General features: G+C 46.6%; 1 protein-coding gene across 4 annotated transcripts in view; it reads left to right on the forward strand.

Annotated features, from left to right (window-relative positions):
- Window positions 1-27,281, forward strand: part of TRIO (trio Rho guanine nucleotide exchange factor) — a 377,760-nt gene that overhangs the window by 174,643 nt on the left and 175,836 nt on the right. For all 4 annotated transcript variants that reach the window (XM_059062877.2, XM_067030805.1, XM_067030806.1 and 1 more), the window contains exons 8-9: window positions 6,172-6,303; window positions 17,109-17,339. In XM_059062877.2, the coding sequence (XP_058918860.1) occupies window positions 6,172-6,303; window positions 17,109-17,339 (363 nt within the window). The remainder of the gene's footprint in view (window positions 1-6,171; window positions 6,304-17,108; window positions 17,340-27,281) is intronic.

Here is a 27,281-nt window from a genome sequence, read left to right on the forward strand (position 1 = left end):
TGTTCCACAGGCTGCAGGATTATATTTCTTCTTGCTTCTGCTGTCTGCCTTCTGGTGGATGAGGCTATCTAAGAGGCTTGTGGAAGTTTCCTGATGGGAGGGACTGGTGGTGGGTAGAGCTGACTGTTGCTCTGGCGGGCAGAGCTCAGTAAAACTTTAATCTGCTTGACTGCTGATGGGTGGTGCTGGGTTCACTCGCTGTTGGTTGTTTGGCCTGATGTGACCCAACACTGGAGACTACCTGGGCTCTTTGGTGGGGCTAATGGCGGACTCTGGGAGAGCTCACGCCAAGGAGTACTTCCCAGAACTTCTGCTGCCAGTGTCCTTGTCCCCATGTTGAGCCACAGCCACCCCCCGCCTCTGCAGGAGACCCTCCAACACCAGCAGGTAGGTCTGGTTCAGTCTCTCCTGTAGTCACTGCTCCTTCCCCTGGGTCCCAATGCACGCACTACTTTGTGTGTATCCTCCAAGAGTGGAGTCTCTGTTTCCCCCAGTCCTGTCGAAATCCTGCAGTCGAATCCCACTAGCGTTCAAAGTCTGATTTTCTAGGAATTCCTCCTCCTGTTGCCAGACCCCCAGGTTGGGAAGCCTGATGTGGGGCTCAGAACCTTCACTCCAGTGGGTGGACTTCTGTGGTGTAAGTGTTCTCCAGCCTGTGAGTCACGCATCCAGCAGTTATGGGATTTGATTTTACTGTCATTGTGCCCCTCCTGCCGTCTCATTGCGGCTTCTCCTTTGTCTTTGGATGTGGGGTGTCTTTTTTGGTGAGTTCCAGTGTCTTCCTCTGGATGATTGTCCAGCAGCTAGTTGTGATTCTGGTCTTCTTATAAGAGGGAGTGAGAGCACGTCCTTCTACTCTGCCATCTTGGTTCAGGGCCCTTATAAAGACTGAAACCCAGTCTTGTATTAGCTCAGTCCTTTTAGAATCCAGTCATTCCCTTACAATTTCTTCATCCTTTGGAGGTGTTTTCTCCTTTTTCTTCCTTTCCAGATATTTGCTTTGAGTGAGAGGACAATTTCAGCAGTTGTGTTCTGTTCACATCTTACTCATGTTCGTTTGTGGTTTTATAAACATAAATCTTGGGGTTAAAACTAGATGAGAATGTTGTTTCGTAGACTATGCTTCCAGAGATGTCTTGGCGATTCATTCTCTCCCAGCCTCATTACCAGTGAGGGTGTGCACAGGATCAGAATGTCAGTTTGCAGAAATGGAGACACGACCACAAGGTTACTGGTTTCAGCAGTAGACAGTGTCTACGGCTCCAGCCTCCACTTTGTTTGGTCATGTGTTATATCCCTTTATATTAAGAAGCTTCATAGCAAACTTGTTAGAATTACCTTTTTATAAATCAAAGAATTAAAGTGATTTGATTTTACTACACCTGAAAATCTCCAGTTTTCACTATTTGAAAAAATTATTAGAGCTGCACCATCCAGTATGTTAGCCAGTCACCATATGCAGCTATTGAAATTACTTAAAGTTAAATAAAATTTATTAATAAAATAATTTAAAAATAGAATTAGGGACTTCCTTGGTGGTGCAGTGGTTAAGAATCCGCCTGCCAATGCAGGGGACACAGGTTTGAGCCCTGGTCCAGGAAGATCCCACATGCCTCAGAGCAACTAAGCCCGTGCACCGCAACTACTGAGCCTGCGAGCCACAACTACTGAGCCCACATTCTACAACTACTGAAGCCCACGTGCCCAGAGCCCGTGCTCCATCACAAATATAAGCCACCGCAATGAGAAGCCCATGCACCGTAACGAAGACCCAACACAGCCAAAAATAAATACATAAATAAATAAATTTATTTTAAGAAAAAGAATTAAACTTCACCTCCTTAGTCACAGTATCCACATTTCACATGCTCAGTAGCAGCTTGTGGCTGGTGGTTGGTGGCCTCAGCAGCACAGATGGGCCTTTCCATCACTGCAGAAATTCTGTTAGTGCTGCTAATGGTTTACCTTCAGAGTGAGCCATAAATCTGATCACCTCGTTTTATCCATGACTCTGAGGGCCTCTATAATCAGATAATAGCCAAAAACAAAGTAACCAGGACTTGTATAGCTCTTTGAAATTTACAAAGCCCTTTAATACAAAATCTCATTTCATCCTAAATCAGGCCAGTGAAGGACATGGGACTGATGGTGTTAATGTCCTTATATTCCGTCTGGGGAGTGATTTACCCAAGCTGGGACTTTCTTCATGGTCTAGGAGAGTCTTTTGCTCCTGACATGACAGCACACTGTTTCACAAACAAAGCACTTAGATTTATTTTGTTATAAAATTTCATGTTCCATAAAAAATTTTAGAAGTAACATTTACTTTGAATGTATCATAGTTATCATCTGGATAATTTTATCATATGTCTGGGTTGAAATTTAGAGGAAAATATTACAAATACTGCGTCAGTATTCCCTTTTGAGTTTTTAAGGCAAATAGTACACATGTAATTGTTCCCATTTTAATGTCATTTCACTTTATTAAAAGCATAGGTCTAATTCTTGGCTTGTAGTAAAACAAAAACAAGATCCTCATGTAATAGAAAGGGCTTAGAATATATATCTGTATATATGAAAGAAAAAGATACTAATGAAAACAGGTGGAAGGTACTTAGAGTGATCATTGGCATATTTTGGTTCAGATTGAACCTGTCTTCTCCACGTTACTCTGTTGGAGCTGTCAGACCTGGATTCACAAGCAGAAAATGCATGATCCCTCCTGTGACTTTGCTGGGGCGAGAAGGGCGCCCATCTCCCTTAAAGGACCCAGGAGACTGAGTGTGTTTATTAATACTCAGGGAGTAGAAATGATGAAAGAAAAAGAAAAAGTAGGGTAATATCTCCTAGAAATGAAAGCAGAAAATGAGGAAATTAGAAACAAGAAAGGAAACTCTGAAGTTTGAATTCATATATGTATTATATGTATAAAATTCAACCAGTCTTAATTTTTCCAAAGAGGAGAAAATCCCCCTAAATAAGTATTTTAAACATTTACCTTCTAGGAAGTTTCTGTCCCTTTGTCTCCCGAATCGGTGTAACCACCTGTGCTCAGCGGGTGCTCTGTCAGGAGATCCTGGTGGGCGTGAAATTCACTAGGTTGGGTGATCCCGGCAAAGTGGATCTGCTCTCAGCAGATGGAGAGCAGTGGAATAAATGCTTCTGAAAATAAGTTTGCTAATTAATTATTCAGGCTCTCCTCTTAACGCTTTTGTATTCATCCCCCTTCCCTTGTCTGCCTGCCTCACTTTTGCAAACCGCTCACCTTCTACTCAGCAGCCCTGAAGTGACCCTCTGCTGAGCATCAGAATCCCCAGCTGCAGGCCTTCCCCGGTGGCGCAGTGGCTGGGAGTCCGCCTGCCGACGCAGGGGACACGGGTTCGTGCCCCGGTCCGGGAGGATCCCACGTGCCGCGGAGCAACTAAGCCCCTGGGCCACAACAGTGAGAGGCCCACGCACCGCCCCCCCCCCCCCCCAAAAAAAAAGAATCCCCAGCTCTGAAGCTGGTTGCTGGTTTGAATCCAGAAGAGCATTGAATTTCCTTGCACTCTCCTGCCTCTACCCCCAGGCTGGCCAGACACATTTTGGTCCACATTTGCGCATTTAAAGCATCAGAGACTCAACTGGTGCTCTGATCTCACTAGAGTACAGCAGCCACTTTCTCTTGTCCTTCAGGAGGTGTCAGGCTCTGTGCTGGACATTCCCCTGGTGTTCCAAGCCCAAAACATATTTGTCAGGATGGTAAGAGAGGTGTGTGCGTGTGTGTGTAGGGGGTATGTGGTAAAGTGGTCAGAGAGGTTTCTAAGCAAACACACCAGCGTCCCCTCCCACTCCCATATTCACAGGGCACATTATATTAATAGGCTCTAGGAGGTTCTATTCTATAGGTACCCGTTGACCTTTGACACCAAACTTGATGCTGGGGTGCTTTTTCTTTGTGGAGTGCCTGTTAACATCCTCTTCCTTGGCTCTCCAGATGGGGATTGCTGCTCTGGCTCCAATCTCTTTCGGGTGTTGAGCCTTTCAGAAAGCATTCAGGGACTGGAGCTTGCCCTTTGGAGTCTAAGGTTGCCATCTCATAAATAAAAGACAAAAATTGTGCTTGTGCAAAAGTCCCTGTAAAAACCATGGCCAGGTTTATTTCTGTCATTGGGGTATTTTAATCGAGTGAATTTAGATGTGCAGAGTCCTTGTTCCACAAGATTTCTGTGTTACAAGCTATTCTGCCCTATGTTTTTAGAACTGGGCTATGTTTCTGCAGGTAAACATAATCAGTACTTCTCTGGATACTTCAAGAAATTATAAGGAAGTTAAGTAACTACAGGCCTACATAAAACTGCTCAAATGTTTCTCTTCACTGATAGCTTCAAAAACTGGGGCTGGATATATTTCAGTGGTCTTTTTGATACAGTAATAACATATTAGTCTGACCCTTCTGCTTATCGTGAAGTGTTGTGTAACCAAAACTTGTTTTCACCTTGTTACATCAGAAGCATTTTATCCTCTCCTTAAGAATATGTCCACCTCTGCGTTGTTTTGGGTGTTTTGTAATGGCCAGTGGTGCAGGAGCAATTAATTGCTGACTTGACCTGGTGATTTATTAATGTTGATGGTTAACCTCAGTCAATTTCGTATTTGAAAAAGGTTTACATTAATTTCAGAGTCGGCGTCAAATGCAGTAATGGAAGAAGATGGAGTGAAATAGAGATCAAGAATGCCTATAATCATCAACTTGACCTAATTGTAGAACATTCCATCCAAGAAATACTTAGAAATATGCCTACGTAGTCATAAGTGTATTCATGCAGAGGGGGAGAGGCATAAAGAATTTTATTACTACTTCCATTGCCCTGGTGGTGTGAGGAGGAACTGTAGAGGAGGGCACTGAGGACCGTCCCCTGGGCCTGCGTCAGTTTAGTCATGTCTGAAGCCATCAGAAACCGCACGCTATCAGATGACACTTAATGCCCTGGGAATTAGTTTCGAGCCCTAGGATTTGCATACAGGTGTATTTTTGAGCCAATACATTAATAATAAAGGGATTTTTATAAACAATTATTATTCAGGTGACTTGTCTATTTTAAGCTCCTAAAAATGTCACAAGTACCCGGGAGGTTATTCTCATACATATTTTAAGAGAATTATAGCACGTTTCTTATCTGGCAGGTCAGTCACCCTGTTTGAAATAGCCACCCTCTGCATTCCTTGATAAGTAGAAAGACGGTGAGGAGGTGAAACCCAGGGAAATACGTCGATGTCCGTCTGGCTTAATTGAAGTAGCGCCTTTAATTGGGCCTCCTGCTGCTTTGCCTGTGATGCTTAACCGCGATGGATGCTGATAGGGTCTCCCTGGGAAATTTGGCAGTGATTTCTCAGCTATGGATGAGTCCTGGGATGTGGTGGTGGCGGTGAAGAAGACAGGGTAGGTAGCAGCAGCGACCCAGGACGGCAGCCTGCAGCCCGCAGCCCGCAGCCCAGACTCTCCTCGTTTACGTGCCAAGTGGGAAGAGCCCAGTGATTCCGCAGCCTCCCTTCCATTCGGTGGGCACAGCTGAGGAGTTTCGGCCCCGTTCGCCTTTGGTCTCCTTTGATTGCTTTGTGTATTTGCTTTTGGAAAGGTAGACGAGTGGACCCCCTGCTCTTCCTAACGACAGGTAGATGATTTCAGGAATCTTCCATTGCCGTTTTAATGCAAGAGGAAAGCAGGAAGGCTGGACTACAGCTCCAGGAGTAGCAGCAGGCTGCGGGGAGTGGTGGATGAGGCATCTATGCTTTCCACGGCTAGCAGCGCAGGGCAGTTGGGAATGTGGATTCAAATGTCCGACGGGAGAATGAACCAGGATGCCCCAAACCGCTAATGCAGGGCAGAGGTGCTCCCAGGGGTGACCGCAGAGCCACCCGAGGCTGTCACTTCAAATGCAGCTTCCTTGCCCCAGCTCCGGTTCTGCCAGAACCTAAGCTGGGGGTGGGGTGGGGGAGGGGGACGCAGAGTCCAGGAATCGGGTTTGAGAACCCGTGTCAGTGCCATTTGAGATGGAGGCTCAACCGTGCTCTGTCCTTAGACACTCTCTCAACCACGCTGATTTCCAAACCACATTAAAAAATAGCTGCTTCTCAATATCGTTTGCTATTGATAGACATAATCCTTTTGTTTTTTTAATACCATCCCAGTATATGAGCAACGTGGACTCGTGGTGCAAAGCCTGCGGCGAGGTGGACCTGCCGTCCGAGCTGCAGGACCTGGAGGACGCCATTCACCACCACCAGGGGATATATGAGCACATCACCCTTGCCTACTCTGAGGTGAGTGGTCAGATCTACCCCAGCTGTAAAGCAACACTGTTTTTGTGTCAGAGCACTGAAAGTTGAAGAAATCAAATTTTGGGCTAGTCTAGAAGAGACTTACAGGTGTCGAGTTGAACTGCAGTTTCACTGTAACTTTTGAACTGGAGTTGGGGGTGAGGGCTAGTGCGTAAAACAGGACGGAGCAGAGACAAGCTCTTCATGGCCCTGTGACGTTTGTGGGTTTTCTTTAGAGTGCTTAGATTGTCATCTGCTAAAATAAATCGTAATCTTCTTGACTGCATGTATTTAGGAAATAGTATTTTGTGTGCTATTCAGTCAGTCAAACTCAATCTACTATTCTTGAATGAAACTTTCTAGGAAAGAGGGAAACCTGATGTGTACCTCATGTTCTGGATTTCAAAGCATACGCAGTTTTTTGAAGTGTGTGAAGCCACTTGCTGTTCTAGGAATCTTAAGTGGAGTGTTTTCTTTATTCGTTTAAATTAATTATTTAACATATCCCTGCTTCATTTTCTGCCACCTTCTGTGGCAGCCTTTGTTGTAAGGACGTTATGTAATCACTCGTCTAATGCCTGCAGCTCTGGGGCAGGGACTCGTACTAACCCACTGTTACAAGTGAGGAAGGCGCCGTACAGAGGTCAGGTGACTTGTGCCTGGTTAACAGCTTATAGGAGGTGGAGCGGGCACTGAACCCAGCCAGGCCGCCTGTGTGTTCCCAGCCACCACTGTGCTAGATGCAGTGACAACGACAGATACACGTAGGTCCGGGCAGGTCACTCTTGTCCACGTCGTGATCTCTGGCCCTTCCGACCAGTCTGCCTTTATGATACCGGTTAAGTTCCTGGAGGTGAGTGGGGAGTGGGTAGGAGTTCTGTGCGTGCTTTCTTTCAGCATCTGTAATACTGTATGCTCATAGGAAAGATTACTGTGAGACTCCAGTAAGAAAATGTTTCAAACCACCTGGCAGAGGGCTGAGCCATGGAGTAGATGTTTAGGAAATACAGTCAGCCCTCTGTAGCCGCAGGTCTGCATTCTGGATGTGCGGGGTCACCTGTTCTACGCGGTTGTAGAAAAGAGACTTGAGCATCCACTGATTTTGGTATCCATGGGGGGGTCCTAGAACCATTCCCCCTTGTTACCAAGGGATGACTATTTAAATCCAGATCTTCCTTGATTTGAGCCACATCCACACCTGTCAAAGTTGTTCGGCCATTTGATTTTCAGTCTGACAGGTCCTGCTTCACCAAACAGCTGTCATTCTCATGTCTTTGGGCCCAGGTCTCCTGACCCCACCATGTCCGCGCGTGAATTAAATGAACGTGTGATGCCCTACAATATTTGCTTCACAGTGTGGTCCAGTCTCCTGCCTGTGAAAGTTGATGTCTACGTGTTTGTTTCTCTGGACACCTCTTTACTTAACATGATCCCTCTTTAACACTATTTTATGTTGTCATGTAATTAAAAAATAGTTAACTCTGTATTATGTTTCTTAATTTTGCATCAGGTGTTTATAAGCTAATTTGGTTATCTAGTTTATTAGAAACTGTATAAATAAGTGGTAGCTTTTTTAATAGTGAAAGTGAAGGTTGAACAGATCTGTAGGTTTTTAATCGCGCTGATTCATGAGGAATGTGTGACTTGCAAAGAGCATTAAGTTCTTCCCCCTAGTGTACCATCTCCATGCATCGTCTAATTTTGACCTGTAATATAGAAAGTGGGTGAGTGACCCTGTTATCCCTGGTATAACTAGGCCTTCACCCATCTTCTTATTCATGATTTTCTTGGGAGCAGCTCTTCAATTGCATTGGTAGGTTCCAGATTGCTATGGGACTGAAGAGCTCACACACAAGGTGACTGGCAGGACTGGGATACAGTCTTCACCCACAGGACTTACCTCGGACTCAACCTGACCTGACCGGTGCCATCCTCTGGCCTGGTGGCCGGTCAGCCTGCCCGCTGCCCCTCGGTGCTTTTATCAAAGAACAGAACTCTCTCACCGTTTCCACCGCCTTCTATTAAAATGGGGGCATCTTAACATGGGAACTTAGGTTTACCTCTGGTGTGGTTTCATTAGATTTTAAACTGGTGCTAATAATTTAAAATGATTGGATGGCAAGCAGACAGCTTCCCAGGCTTAAACCACAATTTTTAGCCTAAGAACATGTTTGCAACTGAGCTGTAGACTCAAGGAGACAGTGGTTGGAACTAGATGAACAGAAAAGACTTTCAGTAAAAGAGAATGAATTGAAGAGAAATTCAGTAGAAGAGAAATTTTTTTTCCCTTGCAAATTATTTAAATTTGGAGGTAGTTTCAGGCCGCAGAAAAGTGTTAGAACAGGGAGCTCCCGCGTCGCCTTGACCGGACTGCCCGGTGGCTTGCGCTGTCCTCTCTCCAGCCCTCACATCGACACTCATCCTGCCCACGGGCCATCCGTGTTTCCCGCCGTCCCCACTCCGTGTCTTTCTCTTTTCTGGCCCGGCAGCACGCGTCTCACCGGCCTCCTTCACACTGGGACATTCATTAGTCTTTCTCTGCCTGTGTCTTTGACAGTCTCAGAGTTCAGGCCTTTCCTTCTGTAGGAGACCCTCAGCCTCCCACCCACGCAGTTTTCTTGGGGAGCTGACTGGGCCGAGTGTCACAGCAGGGGCACAGGAGGCTGACCCCTCTTCCCACGACCGCCGGTGTTAGCCTTGACCACCTGGTGAGGTGGGTGGCCTCTCTAAGGTTTCTCCAACGTAAAATCGCCATGTAAAAAGGCGTCTTGGCTGAGCGTGTTGTGGAGAGACGCAGTGACGTGACACGCTGTCTGTGCTTCCTCAGACTTCTCACGGCCTTAGCGTCCCCGCCGACTCCTGCCCACGACAGCGCCACTGTGATGCTGTCAGACGCTGGGGACCTATTTCCGTCGTTCCTTCTGTTTTCATTAGGTGACCTGCTGCCGTAGGAAGGACTTTATTTCCTTTCTTCCCATTTTTAAATTTATTGATTATTTCAGTATGAATCTATGAAATCTTATTATATTCCACGGGTTAAAACCCAGTACTCTATTTTGATGCCTAAATTGTCCACGTTGGGACAGTGGGACAACCTAGGCCTCACGTTTCCGTGTTTTTCTGATCTGTCCTTACCGTTCTTTGAGCATCACTGTCTAGCGTAACAGGATGTTCCCAGGCTCATCTTGTTCTTTTCCCGCCTCATCCCTGACATCAGGCGTCTCACCAAGAGGTTCTGGTTCCTTGTAGTGTTGCATGGTATTTAGAAACAAAGATCTGGCTGCTCAAGAGTGCTCACTTGGGCTCCCCTGGTGGCGCAGCGGTTGGGAGTCCGCCTGCCGATGCAGGGGACGCGGGTTCGTGCCCTGGTCCAGGAAGATCCCACATGCCGCGGAGCAGCTGGGCCCGTGAGCCGTGGCCGCTGAGCCTGCGCGTCCGGAGCCTGTGCTCCGCGACGGGAGAGGCCACGACAGTGAGAGGCCCACGTACCCCCCCCCCCACAAAAAAAGTGCTCCCTTGCTTGTGGGGTGTCAGTGCTTCTAGGCCATCTGAGCAGAGTCAGGAAGCATGTGAATGTAGATACCCGTCCACCCACCCATCCACCCATCCATCCATGCACATACATCTACAGCTGTTGCTGTGTCTGTGTCTGTCTCTGTTTTAAAACCGCACGTGTTCCTACTGACACTTCCGTCTCCAATCCAGTACCAGCCTTTCCCTTTCTGTTTTATAAATCCCCTTTCAGACGGCGAGAAATCTGATTCCCTTTGTCCTCGGCGTATTAAGTTATTTGTTCGGTAAGTGCATTTGCTCCGTCTTCCCAGTCTCCCCCGTTCCCCCGGCCTCCGATCGCCCCCAGCGCCCTTAGGAAGCCCGGCACGGGGTCACCGTGGCACCCCTGCCCCTCACTGCCGCAGACCCTGGGCACTGGTTCCTCCATGCTAGGAGGGGCGGGGGAGGCGAAAGCAAGGATCGCGCTTGTCTCGTCAGTGATTTCTTCTTTTCCTCAATCACTGGTTTTCTAACCTGAGCATGTGTGGCTTCTTCTGCTCCACCCCCAGAGATAGTGCGTCTCCATCTTTTTAGTGGGTTTCCCAAGTGATCCGGGGACTCTGATGCAGATGCTTTACAGCCCACACACTGAGAGATATTCCCTGCCTGGCTCTGAAGAGCTGCCGGCCTGCCCAGGAGGCACTCAGCCCACAGAAATTTATGGCGCCCCTGCCACGGGCACGGGTCGCCTAGGAGGAGGAATACTGGTAAGCAGGGCTTGTGCTTCCTTTTTCTTTCACCTGCTTTTCCTTTCCTTTCCTTCCCTCCTCCTCCCTTCCTTCCGCAGTTTTTTTCTTTAAATAGTTACCTACGGCTTCTAGTCTCCGATGACAAAAGTTGGCGGTGGAAACTTTCCCAGCACTTGTTTATCCCCCAGGACACAAACACCTGCTTTTCTGTGCTTTAATTAGACCTGTCCCATGTCCCCGTTGGTGTTGTAGCAACAGGAGCCTGCCCGTGCCTTGTCAACACGCGCTTGCTTCAGTTTGCCAGGTTTGGGGCCAATGCTGTCTGATGTAGTTGATCGCAGGAGAGTGAAGCAACACAGACATCTGGGATAAGCTGTAGTTGTAGAAACAGCACAGGGAGTAGTCGTTTTCAACATTTTATCTTCAGCAGACTTAACCAACCACTTTCTCCACAAGCTAAACTCATAGAGGTGATTTTGATCTCGGTACAGCGTGCCCGTGCCGTCTGTAACCCTGAGCCCCGCCCTCTGAGCTGTGACGTGAGACTGTGTGCCCGCCTGCCTGTGCTCTTCACCACAGCCGCCGCAGGCGGGGATTCTTGCAGCAGAGGAGGCGAAATGCCACGTCCACCGGGGCCCGCCCTGATCCCGTGTGACTTCAGGGTTTAGTTCCTGCATCAGTCTCTCAATTTGACAAATACTAAAATGTCAGTTTAACAATTCAACACGTTTCTCAATCTGACTTACTGCACACTTCCATAGCACCTCGTGGAAGTGACTGGTAGGCTGCCTGAAGAGCTGGTAGAGCTCCTTTTTTAAAGAGCTGTACGAGTGGGTGATGGCACGATGAGGGTTATTAGCTTAAAAGAAAAGCAGACAGAAAAATGAGTCACCTCGGTAGTAAACATCCTAAAATCCTGCCTGTGATGTGTGACAGCTCTCCTGCCTGCCTGGCTATAGAACAGCTTCTATAGAGCGGTTGTTTCAAAGCCTCATTAAGTATCGCAGCATCTCTGAACATGTGCAGGTGCCACAGTCAATGTTGGGCACAGCATCAGAGCCAACAGACCATCCGGGGGTCTCTCTCTGCACCCCCAAATTGCAGGCCTTGCAAGGGCTTGAAATGTAGAAGCAACAGAGGTCAAGCCCACGTGGAATCCGTAGAACATGCATGTTCTCTGCATACAGTTGACTTAACCGGCTGGGCTGTGCCAGCCAGGTCCTTGTCTGGGTCCTGTTTAGGTTTTCCCTTTCCGAAGATCCCAGGTAGAGCTGTCAGCGAGCCAAACGTGATCAGGTTGATCTGGTTTTGAGTAAGGAATCTCATCGCCGAAAGAAATGGAAATAGGCTTTCAGAATTCCACCCTAAGAGCTTTGCCTGAGGAAAACCGTCTCAGCGGGGAGTCCCAGCCTCTAAAGGCAAGGATATTGGGTGGCCTCCCTCGGGTGGGAAGCCGGCATGCAGCCTTTCAGCCGGTCATCAGCCAGTGTTAGTGGCAGCAGCTCTTTGCGAAGCCGTCTTAAGACGGGTTCACGCTCCCGACTCCAACACAAAGCGTTCATCTCTTCGCCTGGGGAGTGTCGATCACAGCCGCAAAATAAGCTGGAAGCGCACACGCTACCACGCGTCACTCTCCCCTGCCTCCCTAGAACCTGGACTTGAGAATAACTTGGCGAGAGGGGGGTGGGGCTGTGAAACGTTCTCAGGCTCCGGGTGGAGGGCTGTGCCCTGCAGGCCGTGATGAGGCTGCGAAGGAAGCGGAGCGGGTGATGCTGGTCCGAGTCAATGCCTGACAGATTTGAAGAGGGACCACCGCTTCTGTACGGCACGCTGAGTGTAGTCCTTTCTAGCCGCGCCTTTACGCCGTTCGTGTGTCTTGCCCACCTTGGTCATATCTCGGGAGTACTGTTCGCGCACTGTTAGATCTGATACAGCACCACCTTTGCATCTAACTGACCTTTCACAGGTCATACGTGGTCCTAGGGTGGTGGTTTTTGCCACCTTGAGCGATAGTCTCCAGGTACTGGTCTCTTTCTGTAGGTCAGAGCAGCATTCTGTGTGTGAGCGAAGAGTATTCCTGCTGGAGGCTCTGAGCTCTCATCTGATCTGGTGGGAAAGGTAGACACCCAAGTACCGGAAATAAGAACGGGCAAGCCTCTGTGAGGTTTGGCGCAACGTTTTGTAGGGTGGTGCACAGGAATCCAAGTTACTACAGATCTTATGTGACGTTTTGATTACAAGTAAATAATCAAGAACCAGACCACTGTTCTTGCTTTTAAACAGTTAAGTTTCCTCTTAAATACTAGGAACGAACATACCTATGATATGGTAAAGTTTTAAACTTCAACCCCTTTTTTTCCTTTCTTGCATTTCTCTTAACTCATTTAGGTATTAGAGTGTATTAGTTCATATATTTATAAAATGTTACTTCCACTGCCTTTCAAGTCCCTGAGCGCTGTATTCCAAGAGGAGCAAAGAGCAGAATGTGAAAAAATGGCCCAATTTGATGTTTTCAAAAATTAAAGCAGATAAGTCCTGCTTTTTGATAGTAAAGGTTGATTTCCTTTTTTAACAGCTGTGGTCTCTTTGTGGGACAGGGTTTGACTGCCTGGAAGCTAAAAACATGTTTTTAGACAAAACATATAACTTAAGTAAATTAATTCACCTGGTTCTTTAGTTAAGAAATTCTGAACTGTATCACATACCATAAGCTTATATATATATATTAATTGTTTTAGTACTTAAATTATATATGAATAGCCATTTAAAAATCCTTATTTTTATACAATAGAACAGTCCTCTTTATAAAATGCTAGCATATTTTCCCCAATATAGTACTACTGTACTTATAAAGACAAAGACATTTTGCTAAAATTTACTAAAATTTATATATGGTATTCTTCATGTGCTTAAATAATTCCTTTTAAATTGACGAATTTGTGAATGCTACACTGAAATAGAGTAGAACTATTTCGAAAGCTTTATTGGAGAATTGCTACGTATGAACACACATTTGGAGTTCCATGGGGTCTAGTTTTGGTGCAACAGATGTCCTCTTGACTGGGATTTTTTTCTAGCCACTTCTGCTGGCACATTCTCTACCCACAAGTAACAGTACCAGCAAGGGCACCAACAGAGACAGTTTAATCCCTGCTTAGGGGTACCCAGAAGGCAGAGCTTTGCTTAATGTGTTCCCTTATATTAAGGTGATTGTGTGTTTACGTACTCAGTCATTCCCTCCCGCCCCTCCACCATGAGTAGGCATGTTGTTCTAAACCCAGTAATAATATCTGCTCTCGAGCTCTGTCAGACAGTTGTAAAGACACCCAAGAAAGATTACTTGGAATATTCTCTCTCAGAGTATTTATTTATTCTCAGTAGTAGAATATTAATGGTGTCACATGGATGCCTTTGGAAACTTAGTAAGGGCTGGGAACCCATTTGTCATTTTGTATTGCGGTTTAAGATCCAAAACAACGGCTTAAGATAGAGGTTTACTTTTTACCAGTGGGAAAGTCCCAGGGCTTGTGTCCCAGGGCTGGTATGGTAGCTCTGTTAGTAAGAGGGTCTCTGAATCCTTTTGTCTTTTTGCTTTGCCTCTTTTAGCAGGTGGGCTACCATCCTTAAGATTGCCTCAAGGTCATCAGTAGCTGCTGAAGCTCCAGCCATCTTCACCAAGTTATTGGCAGCAGGGAGGAGAAAGAGGCAAGGGGGGAACGAGCATACTCAGCCTCCTAGGCAGCTTTCCTGGAAGCCCCATTCAGCATTTTTTACCTCTGTTACGTTAGCCACTCCTACTTGGAAGCGAGTCTAGGAAATGCAGGTTTATAGCTGGAGTATTGCTGTTCCTGACTGTGGGGTCAAGGAGGGGCAAGTGGACTTTGGGGGAGCAGCTCTCAGTTTCTGCCACACCTTCTGATCTGTATCCTTCTGGCACGTGTTCACCAAGTCATATGCTCTGGTGTATGTTTCCTGACTTACACATATTATAAGGTGTAAAACTCAAGAGGAAATATTTATAAGGAATTCCTTCTAGGCTCTGTACAAATGTGAAATGTGTAGCTTGGAGTATTGGTCCTCAGTCCTAAGAAATGCTGCACCCCCGTTGTTTAACTGAAATTTTAGGGTACCTGCTCAAATAAAATGTATGGGTAATTATTTTCAGAAAAAAATGTATGTTTGTACATATAAATTACTTACATGCTACAATGTGAACAAGAGACAAAAGAAAGGTGATTTATGATCAAATGTGTTTCAGTCTATAAATGCCTAAGTACATGCAAAATGGAGGAGAAAAAAATTAGATTTCCAGGTGCTTGCCGTACATACAAAAGCATTGTGAACATGGCAACTACAAATGCAGACTGGACATGTCTTATATTAATACTTGTGACTCAGATACTGAGAATGGTATCATTGTGCTGGTATTTTAAAACGGTAAGCAACTCTTGTAAAGTTTCAAAGAAGACCAAGCACTGCCTTCCTTTGATTACCGTGGTTAACTGCATTCCTGGAAAAATCAGTGTATATTAGAGTGAAAAAGAGAAAAAGAAAAAAAAAAAAAACTCCATGTTTATATGTCACATAGAGCTTAACTCAGATTATTACACACAGCAGGATGATTTTGGGGTAATCTCCTGCCTCTGTGAATCTGTCACAATAAATCCCTTCCCCCCGGGTCAGTCACTGTCTCCCCTCCCCCAAATCATTGTACCAAAGTGCCCACACAAGTTTCAGTGACTCCTGGGGGCAACTCCCTGCTTTGGAAGACTCGCATTTCCTCTGTTTCTCTTTGTACACGTGCCTGACACAACTGTTGCCCTTCAGTTGTTTCCTCTTTTTCCCCTGTTCTCTTTGGTTATGTCAGCTCGGTTTCTTTCTGCTTCAGTTTTTCTAACTTGATGTATTAGATCAATTTTAATCTACAAAGGCTGGTAGCCAGCCTTCGTAAGGAATAGCCAGCACTTCCAACAGCTTCCAACAAAGGTCTCCAAATCAGGTATTAGGAAACAAACACGTTGCTTTCCAGCAAGATTCAAAGTTGTAAGAGGATTAAAGGAAGGGATTAGAAAATTCCACAGACCTCTCATTTGCCACCAGTTTTTGGTTGCTAAAGGCTTCCTTTGGCCTGTCCCAGTCATCCAGTGCCCCCCCCCCTTTCCTCTGTCCTAAGGGTTTGCCCCTGAACCCTGTCTGCATCTGTTAACAAGCCTCCCTTTTGGGACTTCCCTGGCGGCACAGTGGTTAAGAATCCGCCTGCCAATGCAGGGGACACGGGTTCGAGCCCTGGTCTGGGAAGTTCCCACATGCCGCGGAGCAGCTAAGCCTGTGCGCCACAACTACTGAGCCTGTGCTCTAGAGCCCGCGAGCCACAACTGCCGAGCCCATGCGCCTAGAGCCCGTGCTCTGCAACAAGAGAAGCCGCCGCAATGAGAAGCCTGCTCACCGCAATGAAGAGTAGCCCCCGCTCGCCGCAACTAGAGAAAGCCCGTGCGCAGCAACGAAGGCCCAAGGCAGCCAAAAATAAATAAATAAATTTATTTTTTAAAAAACCAGGCTCCGTTTTGCTCCTCCTTTCCATAGAAACCCAAGGAGGCCCTCAGATTCGGAAGGATCTGAGCAGGATCATGGTGATGAGGGCTGGCTTAGGAAGCGCCCGAGTCACACGCACAGCCCAGCTCCATTACGTGCTCGCATCCTTCTTTCTGTCCCATCTGATCACATAGTTCCTACCACATCTGGCATAATCATTCATAAGTTTAAATGTAAAAAATATATAATGCTTTTCTTTCCATATTCTGCCCTCACCTTTTCTTACTCTTTTTGGTTAGTCTGATTGCTTTCATTTAATTGTACTTTGATAGCTAACTGCTGTAATACAGCACTGAAATCTCCTTTAAGAAATGATGGCATTTTAATTAAAATTGCTACTTCTAAGTTAATGAACCAAATAAAATGGCACTTTTTCATTTTCTTTTTTATTTTGTGAGGTAAAATTGCTATCCCACTGTGTCAGAAAGTGAAAGTACATATTCTTTGCCTGGTGCTGGATGTTTGATTTCTTTTGAAGTGAGGTTGCAGATTCAGCATTAGAAGTTTGCTCCATTGTGATTGCTGTATTCTCACTAACATAACTCAAGAAAAGTATTACTTTTAAATTTTAATTTGCAGATATCCCAGCAATGAAATTTTATGTCAGCCCATGTGTCATTTAAGGCAAAATACCATGTTTATTTATTAAGAGTAGCATCTACTACAGTGTTTCGTGATGATGAATGTTCTTTTATTTTAAGTCCGTGTTTTACCATATTTGGTTTTGTGATGTGATTGAATAACTGATGGATTTGTTTTCAGTTTTATTTTGTTCTTTATATAACGTGCCTTTGAATGAAACCGTGGTTTATGTCTGTGTGTGTGTGTGTGTGTGTGTGTGTGTGTGTGTGTGTAAGCATGTGTCTGTGCAAGCGTGCACACACGCTGGAGGACAGGTTCTGCAGCATGGCCTGGGCAAAGCCTCGGCTCTGGAATAGTTGCTGGTTTACAGTCGCTCGTCTGTCCTGCCGGCAGGTGAGCCAAGACGGGAAGTCACTCCTTGACAAGCTCCAGCGGCCCCTGACTCCCGGCAGCTCCGACTCCCTCACGGCCTCCGCCAACTACTCCAAGGCCGTGCACCACGTTCTCGACGTCATCCACGAGGTGCTGCATCACCAGCGGCAGCTCGAAAACATCTGGCAGCACCGCAAGGTCCGGCTCCACCAGAGGCTGCAGCTGTGCGTTTTCCAGCAGGATGTTCAGCAGGTGAGTTTCGCGGAGCCCCTGTCCTTGTGGGGGTGACGTGTGCTGAGCTGACAGTGTAGGTGAACGTATCGTCATAGGGGGCCTGTCTGTGCTGATGAAAATAAGCTAGGCCGGATGGGAGAGAGAAACACACACAGACACGCACGCACCCCCCCCACACACACACACACGTGCACATCTTCTTTCTTACCATGAGTGAAAGCGGCGCTTTGAGGACGTGTGTTCAGGCTGCTGTCTGCCACGAGCCGATAGGCCTGGAACACAGGAGATGGTGCAGCGCCTGACCCGGAGCCCCTCTGTTTTGTTCTTGAAACGGGTCATCCTTAGTTATGTTTATTTGTGAGAATAATGCCTCTGGTGCTTATACCGAGGTGCTGGTACAGTTTAAGATTTGTCTGCTCTCCAGTTATTTAATGATAAGCTAATCATGCTTCTCTGCCCACTTGGTGGATAGTGCAGTCCGAGGGGGCCCAGGGGGGCTTAATGAATAGTCGTCTGATTAATGAAAAATGGGCTTTTACAGTCATTCATTTCTAAGCAGTTGACATCTTTGTTGTTGTTACAAAAATAAGAGTAAGCCCAGTCCCGATACCGTTTATTTCCTCGTTAAGAGATACGGAAGATTGGCCTGCCACCAGGGTTTGGAGGATTAACGCTGTGGGAGCTTATGAAGTATGATATCGCTTTAGTAATAAATAAGATAAAAGTTGTGTCTTTGCCCTAAAACAGAGGAGAAAGCAAGGGTGTGGATGAGGTGTCAGTCTGGATGAGGAATTCTGGGGGGTGCAGGGGAGCCCGTGGCGTCCGGGGGAGTTGGCGTGAAGCCACAGTGATGGGTCGGGAACAGAGCCTGTGTCCCCTCCCTGGGTGTCCCAGAGTCCGGGAGCGTTGCTTAGACGGGTAGAGGCTAAGACTGCGCTCTGCTGAGTCTCACCTGCCGCCGAGGGGGTTGTCTGCCGCGTGGACGGGGGCGCGGACGTCGCGCCGTGTCCCGACGACACGTAGGTCCTCCATATGCACTGACCATCATTCTTCTAGTAATGGGAATCTGGTGACTTCCAGATCCTTTTAATTGCTGTGTAATTTTTAATTTTCGCCTAGTATGCTTTGATTTTACTGATGGTTTTTGAGTTCTCTGAAGGTTGCATGTACAAAGCGCCGCAGGGATAATCATTTTGCTACTGTGCATGCGTCTTTACGATGTTGTTTTCGTCGAAGAAGGTAATTGCCAGGGAAAGAAGATGGAGGAGTCAAGGTCTAGAAGTTACTGTGAGAACTGAAATTGTGCGGTTGAAAGCACCAATATCAGTTTTGCTTAATTGTCCAAAAACTGTCACAAAGTGTGGAATGTTAATAGCTTAAGTGTAATTATTAAAGGATTTCCCTCCCCCACCTCCATATGTCTTGGATCAGCTGTTCATGACGTGTCCATGGGCCAGCACACTTTTCTGGACTTGTGTCTGGAGCAGCAGCTGGGCCCCCCCTTTTCTCCCCCAGCTCTCATGGCTCCTTGGGGCACCCAGTCACATAAGAATAAGCCACTGGGCTGCTCACATCAGAAGAGGAGGCCTCTGGGAACAAGCCGATGAGAAAACCATCTAGTTCGGTGCCAGGTACTTACTGTGCTTGAATTTGCAAACAGCAAACATTAATTTTTATGGGTAGAAAGGTAATTTTGATAATTACGAGGCCAGTTCTTTAAGCTGTTAATTTTTTTTCCCAAGAGCTAGAATAGGGTTGGATGTCGGCAGGAGAGAGTGTTTTGCAGCCCATGGCCCTATTAGCATTCTGAAGAAATAATCATTGCTGTTTAAGGGAAACATTTTGTCGACTGAATGATCGGGAATGGTTTGGACTCATTCTGCAAACGGGAAATTGCTCTGTCAGCTTGTGCAGCCAGGAGCGAAGTTGATAAGATAAGCAAAGCAAACACTTTGCTTAGGAGCAGTCCTTAGGATGTCAGAACTGAAAAGGTGTTGCTGAAACTCAAGAAATTAATCACACACAGGGAAGAATTTTGCCATCTTGAGCATAAAGGAGGAAAGGTAAGCTGAGGATAGGGGAGGAAAAGAAAATAGTACTTTAGAAAAATGCCAGCAGAAGATAAATTTGTAAAGACAAAAACAATCAAACTCCACAGAAACATAATAAGCCAATTAGAGATACCACAAGTGGCTTTTGTTTGGTTGCTTTGGGTCATGAAAAGGCATCTGTAAATACTGAGGAAAAAGAAAAGCAGCTTACCACAAAAGAGGTAAGGATGATGACATTCTCGTGAAGACAGCCCTCCAAGAAGAGTATATGCTTGTCTGTGGAAAAATACTTGAAAGAAAAGATGTGAGACCATTGATAGCGCGTGCCCTTGAGGAAGGGAGGGCTCGGGGGATGGCACGGGGGACTTCATTTTTTAAAACACATAGTTTTGGTTTAGTGGTTAGTGGGTTTTTTTCATAACAAGCAAAGGCAATTTCGTAATTTCTGGATGGACTGTGTTTTGGGTAGGAGTCAGGCGCTGTGGGGTGGGGGGTGTGAAGCTACCGTCCCAGAGCACTGGGCACGGGTCCAAGTCAAAGGTGGGGTTGCGGGCGGTAGGAAGACTTGCCCAAATACATGTCCTGCCCGCTGGACAGCCTCAAGCTTGGTCACCGTTAGCTTAGAAATAAAATGAATACCATTTGTCATATTTCTTGGGGGTCAAATACTATACCTATTCCCGTTGCCTTTGGTGTACTGTTAGAGCAACCCCCAGTGGATGCTTGGTTGAATTAGTGAATGAAGAGTTGTCTTACTGCTAAGCGAGCAGAGTTTTCCAGCTGAGGGTATGCTTCAGTTTGCTCTAACGGCGTAATTTTTCCGTGCTGCCCTCGTTCGGATGAGATGACAGTGCTGCAAGCGGTCCGCAGCAGGGTGCCGCAAACCCGTTCCGCCCACGGGTGCAATCCGCCTGCCTCTCGGGCCGCTGGGATTTAGCTGCTGCAACATGTTGTGTGAGGTGAACGGGCCCCGGAAATTCTGCTTTCCTGAAGCAGGCTGACTCCCCCCAAAGAAGCCCCTCAGACAAGGAGACCTTCTCCTAAAAAAGCCTCTGGCTCCCCCCACAGCCCTTCACCCTTGCAGACTTTAAGACTTTATCTCTCGGAAAAACTCCTTCCAGGTTGGTGCTGGGCCATTAGCTAATATGCTGAAAAAAATGGTCAAGCAAATCTAGTCCACTCTAGATGCTTCTTGTCCACACTTCATTCTTTTCTTTTTTTTTTTTCAAAATATCTAAAATTGAATGTGTGGTATTCTGAGAGGTGCAGAGGTAAATATGTTGACTAGCTCAGCCTCCCTTTCCTCAAGGAATCACAGCCTAGTGAGAGTGGATGGTTTAACGGCCTCAGACGTTAGCCCGTGACATGCTCGGAGTTGGCGTGTGTGTCTTGGTTGCTGTGAGGTGTGGCTTTGCCCGGGCGTGAGTCTGAGTCATGCCTCTTGAGGTGCTGCCCACACGAGGGAGTGAATAAAACTAGCCGCCCTCATCGGTGTTTCCTGTCTGCCTTGCACATGCCATCTAAGGCGACATGTCTGTGCTGTAATGACTTGTGCAGAGTTGGGGGTTCCAGGGAGCCTCGTCCGTCTCCTCAAACATCAAGGCTGCAGCTTATGAGGCAGATGAAGACTCCTGTAACAGAGGTGCAAGTCACAATTGCCGGGGTGCCAGGAAAGCCTTCCCAAGACATGCAGGTTTCCGCTGGTCTCCGACGGGTGGCTGGAAGGTCAGGAGGCTGAGGATTGTGCAACAGGGCTTTTGCGGGGACGGTGGAGACACAAGGGGCGGGGCCCGTCCGGAGCAGCAGGTGCCCGGAGTGGACAGCTGGGAGTGTAGAGCCTGAGCTGGTGCAGGTCTGGAAGGAGGGCCTCCGCGATGAAGGCCTGGGAGTTGTTTCTGGGACCTTTGGGACACATCGAGGGGACAGAGCAGACCTGGGCTCTTTCCTTCCTCTTAGTGCCCTCAGCCAGCCCGTGGTGGAGGGCTTAGTGTTTTCCCCGTTTCACCACATTGAGTTCAAACCCGTAGGCCGTGTGATTTGACTTGATGCTGCGGCAGTGGGTGACAGGGTGCGCTCGTGTTGGAAAGATTGCTCTGGTTGCAGGGTGACAAGTGGGGCATGAGGGCGAGATCCTGGGCAAGGAGACGGGCTCGGGCCCCACCGAGGACCAACGTGCAAGTCAGGTGGGGGAGTCCTGGAGTGCGGAACTTAAGGTCCACGGGGCAGTGGTCTGTGTTTCATTCTCTGGTGTTTCCCAAGCGTCTGGGATAGTAGATGCTCAGTAGTTGCTGAGTGAATGAATGAATAAATGAGTAGATGAAGAAGTTTAAGGAATCCCCCAATTTTGCTCGTTAAAGATTATTTGGAATTAGTCTCTTTGTTTATTCTGGAATTGGGGAGGGTTGGCCCTACGTTGGAATCAAGCCATCTAACTGGGAGATCTTCGTGAAGGGACCAGGAGGTTTGATTAAGGTTGGGGAGTTAGAGGTGGCTGAGGAAGGAAGGGGTAATTTCATTGCCTGGGGATTTTGCCAGTGTGTGAGATCTTTAAAATATTCAAGATTTTGGCCACTTGAACGTAAAGAAATGGGCTTCAGGTCCACGGAGAAGCTATTTCACAGTTCTGCCTTGGGTCCTAGGCTGCTAGCCATTTGCCAGTAGAAGTCATCCCTCGGTGATGCCCGACCCAGAGGTTCCACCTACACTGGACCCAGCTCTTGAGGGAAGGTTCCAGAGCCTCATTTGTCCTTTGCTCATGAATTTAAGTCAGAAGGATGGGGTTTTCTCATCAGGGTCCTTATCCAACCCTCGCTGTGTAATGATTTAACACTCGCTTCTGTTTACATTCCCAGGTTCACAGTGCTGAACTGTGCCTCCTGATGAGAATGGTTCGAAAATGGCCATCTTTTCTGAGAGTTTCTCAGTTCGGATTAGGGAGTCCTGGAGGGCGAGTGTTTGATTAGGGATTGGGAACCTGCCGGGAGCAGGTAGAGGCTAACTGCTGATCTCTCTGGTGGATCTGGAGCCAGCTTTCATTACCTCTTGCCATAGAAACAGAGAAGAGACTTGACCGTCAGCGTAATCTTGGTAACCGCAGCTGGGAAGGAGCCGACAGTTCAAAGGTGGGGTTAAAAGGGCGGGAGAAGGGACGAGCCTCTTCCCCACCGTGGACACGATCCAGGAATGCAGGGTGCGGGGGCTGGCGCTGCGAGCCGGTGGGACGCGGAGTCGAGGACACATGCACTCAGGGGTCAGGATGACCAGGGGCGGCCAGAGCCAAGGCGGCTTGGTCTCCCCACTGTTGAGCGTCAGCCGGATTGCCAGGGTCCCCTGAGAGGAAAGTGCCCGGGGATTCGCTGACAGGGAAGCCCGCGTGCATGCGTGTGTGTGTGTATTTCTGTAGTTCAGTAACTAGACTTAAGGTATACATAACATCTGGACGCGTTTCTTAGATAACATCTAGCCGTATTAAGATTTTTCTTGGACAGCTTTGGACTATTTTATACTTATTTCCAAATTCAGAATGAGAAAAATAATTTTTAAAAGTTTAGAAAATTGCTAAAGGTATTAACCCGTGTTGGTAGAGTGATGGTTTGGTTGGGGTGTGATGGGAGTATCCAAGGTGAGGCTATATGAATAGTAACCTACTTACCTTCTTTCCTCCCTCCCTCCCTCCCATCCTAAGGTCCTTTGTTTTCCTTAAGAAATTTAATGTACTTATGTAATTAAAACTACGGTTAATACCAGGAGAAGTGATTTAAATTTTTTTAGAAGATGGATGGATGGATGGATGGATGATGTAAAAGTTTAGAAGCCTGCCAGCCTCTTTCTGAGCCCTTCTTCCCTGATTTCGCCCAGGCTCCCTTCCACACAAGAAAGTGCGTGTGGAGCACGCACTTCTGGCCTTTCCTGTGCTCTCATGGGAGTTAAGCAGAAGTAGCTCTTGCAACGCAGGGCATTTGGTGTTCTGTATCATGTTTTCTGTGTGTAACTTGACTGAGGTTTTTTAAATAGCATCTTTTTCCAAGTGAGCATTAGGCTTAGTGTACTTTGAAATGTTCTAGAAACCATTTTTTAAAATTTCATATTATGAGTAGTTAGAAAATGTGGTACATAATACAATGGAATATTACTCAGCCATTAAAAAGAATGAAATAATGCCATTTGCAGTAACATGGGGATGGACCTACAGACTATCATACTGAGTGAAGGAAGCTAGACAGAGAAAGAATATCTATTGCTTCTATGTGGAATCTGAAAAGAAATGATACAAATGAACTTACTTACAAAACAGAAACAGACTCAGACTTAGAGAAAGAACTTCTGGTTATGGGGGTGGGAGAGGAGATAGGGACCTTGGGATTGACATGTACACACTACTACATTTAAAATGGATAACCGACAAGGACCTGCCATATAGCATAGGGAACTCTGCTCAATATTATGTACCAACCTAAATGGGAAAAGAATTTGAAAAAGAATAGAGACATGTATATGTATAACTGAATCACTTTGCTGGACACCTGAAACTGTCACAACGTCGTTAATCAACTATAGTCCACTATAAAATAAAAGTTAAAAAAAGAGTAGGGGCTTCCCTGGTGGCGCAGTAGTTAAGAATCCTCCTGCCAATGCAGGGGACAGGGTTTGAGCCCTGGTCTGGGAAGATTCTCACATGCCGCGGAGCAACTAAGCCCGTGCGCCACAACTCCTGAAGCCCGCGCGCCTAGAGCCCGTGCTCCGCAACAAGAGAAGAATTTCTTTCTTTCTCTTTCTTTCTCTGCTCGCCGCAACTAGAGAAAGCCCGCGCACAGCAACGAAGACCCAACGCAGCCAAAAACAAGTAAAATAAATTTTTTAAAAAGAGTGATTATATTTTTAGAACAAACTTAATTCTAATTTTGAAATACAATGATTGAAGAAATGGAGAGTTCTTGGCTCCACTGGAGAGAAGTAAAGAAATGTGTGGCTGGAGATAGTCGTTACGGCAGCGGTGAATGCTGGACCTAGAACGTTACTCTTTCTTCACTCAGTCCCCGAGGGCCCACAGGGGCATGTGGGATTTTGTGTCTGTTTCATTTCACCGTAAACGTTACGCCACGCACTTTACAGAATTTAGAGCCAGAGGCCCTTGTGATCACGTCAGGCCAAGCCCCTCAGTTTCCAGGTTAAAAAAACCCCAGACTCAGAAAAGTGGAGCGTCTTGGCCGAAGCTGCAGGAAGCCTAGTGCGTTTTTAACTGCTTCACTGCTCTTGACCTGGGGAGAATGCGTCACTCTGAGCTAATCAAAGAGTCACATTGACATCTTACTTAAGAAGGAATATTTAAGTGGAGCTTCTCAGGCTCCGGGAAGGGGCTTTCATAGAAGCTGCACTTGCCCGTCACTGCAAATGATAATCGCTACTGCAGGAGACAGTTTACATTTCTTCACATTTTACTTTCTCACTCGCTGTTTGCATTCACCTGAGGAGCGGATGAGGGGAGTCGGAGGCGCGTGGCTGGGAGGCCGGCTTCAGGAGTAGAGCGCGCTGTGAGCGTTAGCGAAGACGGTGTCAGGCAGGCTAAGATGGCAGGGCCGTGTGGGTTCCCTCACTTACGATTTTTAACTTGGTGATTAAGTGTCATTAACAGCGTAATACTGGATGTCCGTCCTCCTTGCGGCAGCGGCTGAAACACTGGCCTTGAATAAAAGTTATGTTATCGAAGAGCAGGCCTCCTTTTGGGTCCCCCATTTGAGTTTAGCAAATTTCAAATGATGTGGCTTAGTTGTTGGGTCATCCTTTGTTATAATCACTAAAATAGCATTGATTTGATCATCAAGAAAGCTCTTATCTAAATGCTTCTGTCAGGAGCACTTATTTAAAAGCAGAACTAGAAACATAGTATATCCATTTCTAGATTGGTACGCTGATGATTTAAATAACAGCCAGCCTGTTGAACAAGGAAGTAACTAAAGTAAGTGAAACTGGGTTAGTTTTGGTTTTATAGGGAATCTAGGGTAGGGCTGGGAGGAGATTCATATTTTGCCGCTAGAAAATCTGATTTTATATTCTAGAATTACCATTGTTTCTCATTTGTTTCATGTAACCGTAGTTTTTAAAACTGAATATAGAATCGGCAGAGTTAATGGCTTCATTTTTGTGTGCTTAACATGTGACTTAGAGCAGGAGTCCCCAACCTTTTGGGTACCAGGGACCGGTTTCGTGGAAGACAGTTTTCTTCCACAGACTGGAGTGGGGGGGGATGGTCAGGCGGCAATGCGAGCCGTGGGGGCAGCGGATGAAGCTGCGCTCGCTTGCCCGCGGCTCACCTCCTGCTGTGCAGCCTGGGTCTTGACAGGGTTCAGGACCCCTGACTTAGAGGGAACTCTCATTATTGTGACAGAAAACACTGATTCATTAGGCCTTGTCTCTTTAAAACAGTAGCTGAAATTGACAGATGTTTGTATGCTTTCCCTGAATACTGTTTGCATCCCAAGTTCCCAGTAAAAATAGATAAGCGTAATGTGCTCTTGGTGATTTTATGTCAGAGGTCTGGTTTACAGTAAACAGAGGTTTACTGTTTTTACAAACAGTAAATCTTAGTGCTGGAACTCTAATGTTAGAAATATTTTAAAGGTTTTCATATAGTATTTACATTTCATAAAGTAACACGATATAATAAGGGGTAGGAGCCTATGTTTGGAGTCTTGAAGTCCTGGGTTTGTTTCTCTTTTTTATTAGGTGTTCTTTCCCGGGCTCTTAACTTTCCTGAGCATCCAGTTCTTGCCTAATAGAGATAATAGGGCTTCCCTGGTGGCGCAGTGGTTGGGAGTCCGCCTGCCTATGCAGGGGACGCGGGTTCGTGCCCCGGTCCCGGAAAATCCCACATGCCGCGGAGCAGCTGGGCCCGTGAGCCATGGCCACTGGGCCTGCGCGTCCGGAGCCTGTGCTCCGCAACGGGAGAGGCCACAACAGTGAGAGGCCCGCGTACTGCAAAAAAAAAAAAAATAGAGATAATAATAAAAGTCTACTGTCTTATTTGTAGCCCTTGGGACAGATACGTTTTGGAATTAAGAATCTCTCAGAGTTGAAAAAGAGAACAGTGTGTATCCACTGTGATACACACTCTGGTGAGGTCTGGGCAGCCCCCCGTAATCAAACACGTGGAGATTTCTTCAGCCAAACGTTCAAGGACTCACACCAAAGGGATCAATAAAGACTATTAGTAGCCTCTGGTCAGGTCTTATCGCCAATTACTTTTTGTGACCAAGTCTTGAAAAAATATTTGGAATTTCAGAGCTGTTTTTAGCTTTTTGTGGATAAGGGGTTATGGACCTATAATGCCTTCCCAAGCACAGCACAGAATAATCTCTCAATAAATGATGCCAGAGACAATGGCGTGGTGCATGGTGATGATAGAAGGCTGTTCTAGTAAGTATTTGAAATAAACACCTCTGCATTTTCAAGGGGAAATGTCATTACATTGGTCTTTATATTGCATGTTGTTGACACATAGGCCCTTGAGAATGTCTCCTCTCTGACAAGGGTTTAGTATTTAGTTGTAAGTTCTTAAATAGTAATTACTTAGAAATATCAATCCACAAAACATAGTGAATATTAGGTAGTGTAGGGGCTTATGGCGGAAAATTACTTTAGAGATAGATTGTACAGGATGGCCAGACCCGACCACATGAGTGAGGGTACAAAAGACAACAGTGCCCAGTTCCCGAGGTGTGTGATCCAGGCGTGGTGGTGTTTGCTGGTTCACCTCCCCCCATTTTGCTGTCTATTATAATAGTGTCACTTCATCAGAGGTCATTTACCCAACAGCCTGAACTGTTCTGAAGCAAAGCAGCTCTTTCCTTCCTCAGTTTGCCACCTGTGTGCCCGCTGTGCCGACTTGAAGAGGCAGTGGAGACTAGAGGTT

This window comes from Kogia breviceps, chromosome 4, assembly GCF_026419965.1.
Source record: "Kogia breviceps isolate mKogBre1 chromosome 4, mKogBre1 haplotype 1, whole genome shotgun sequence".
Lineage (NCBI taxonomy): Eukaryota > Metazoa > Chordata > Mammalia > Artiodactyla > Physeteridae > Kogia > Kogia breviceps.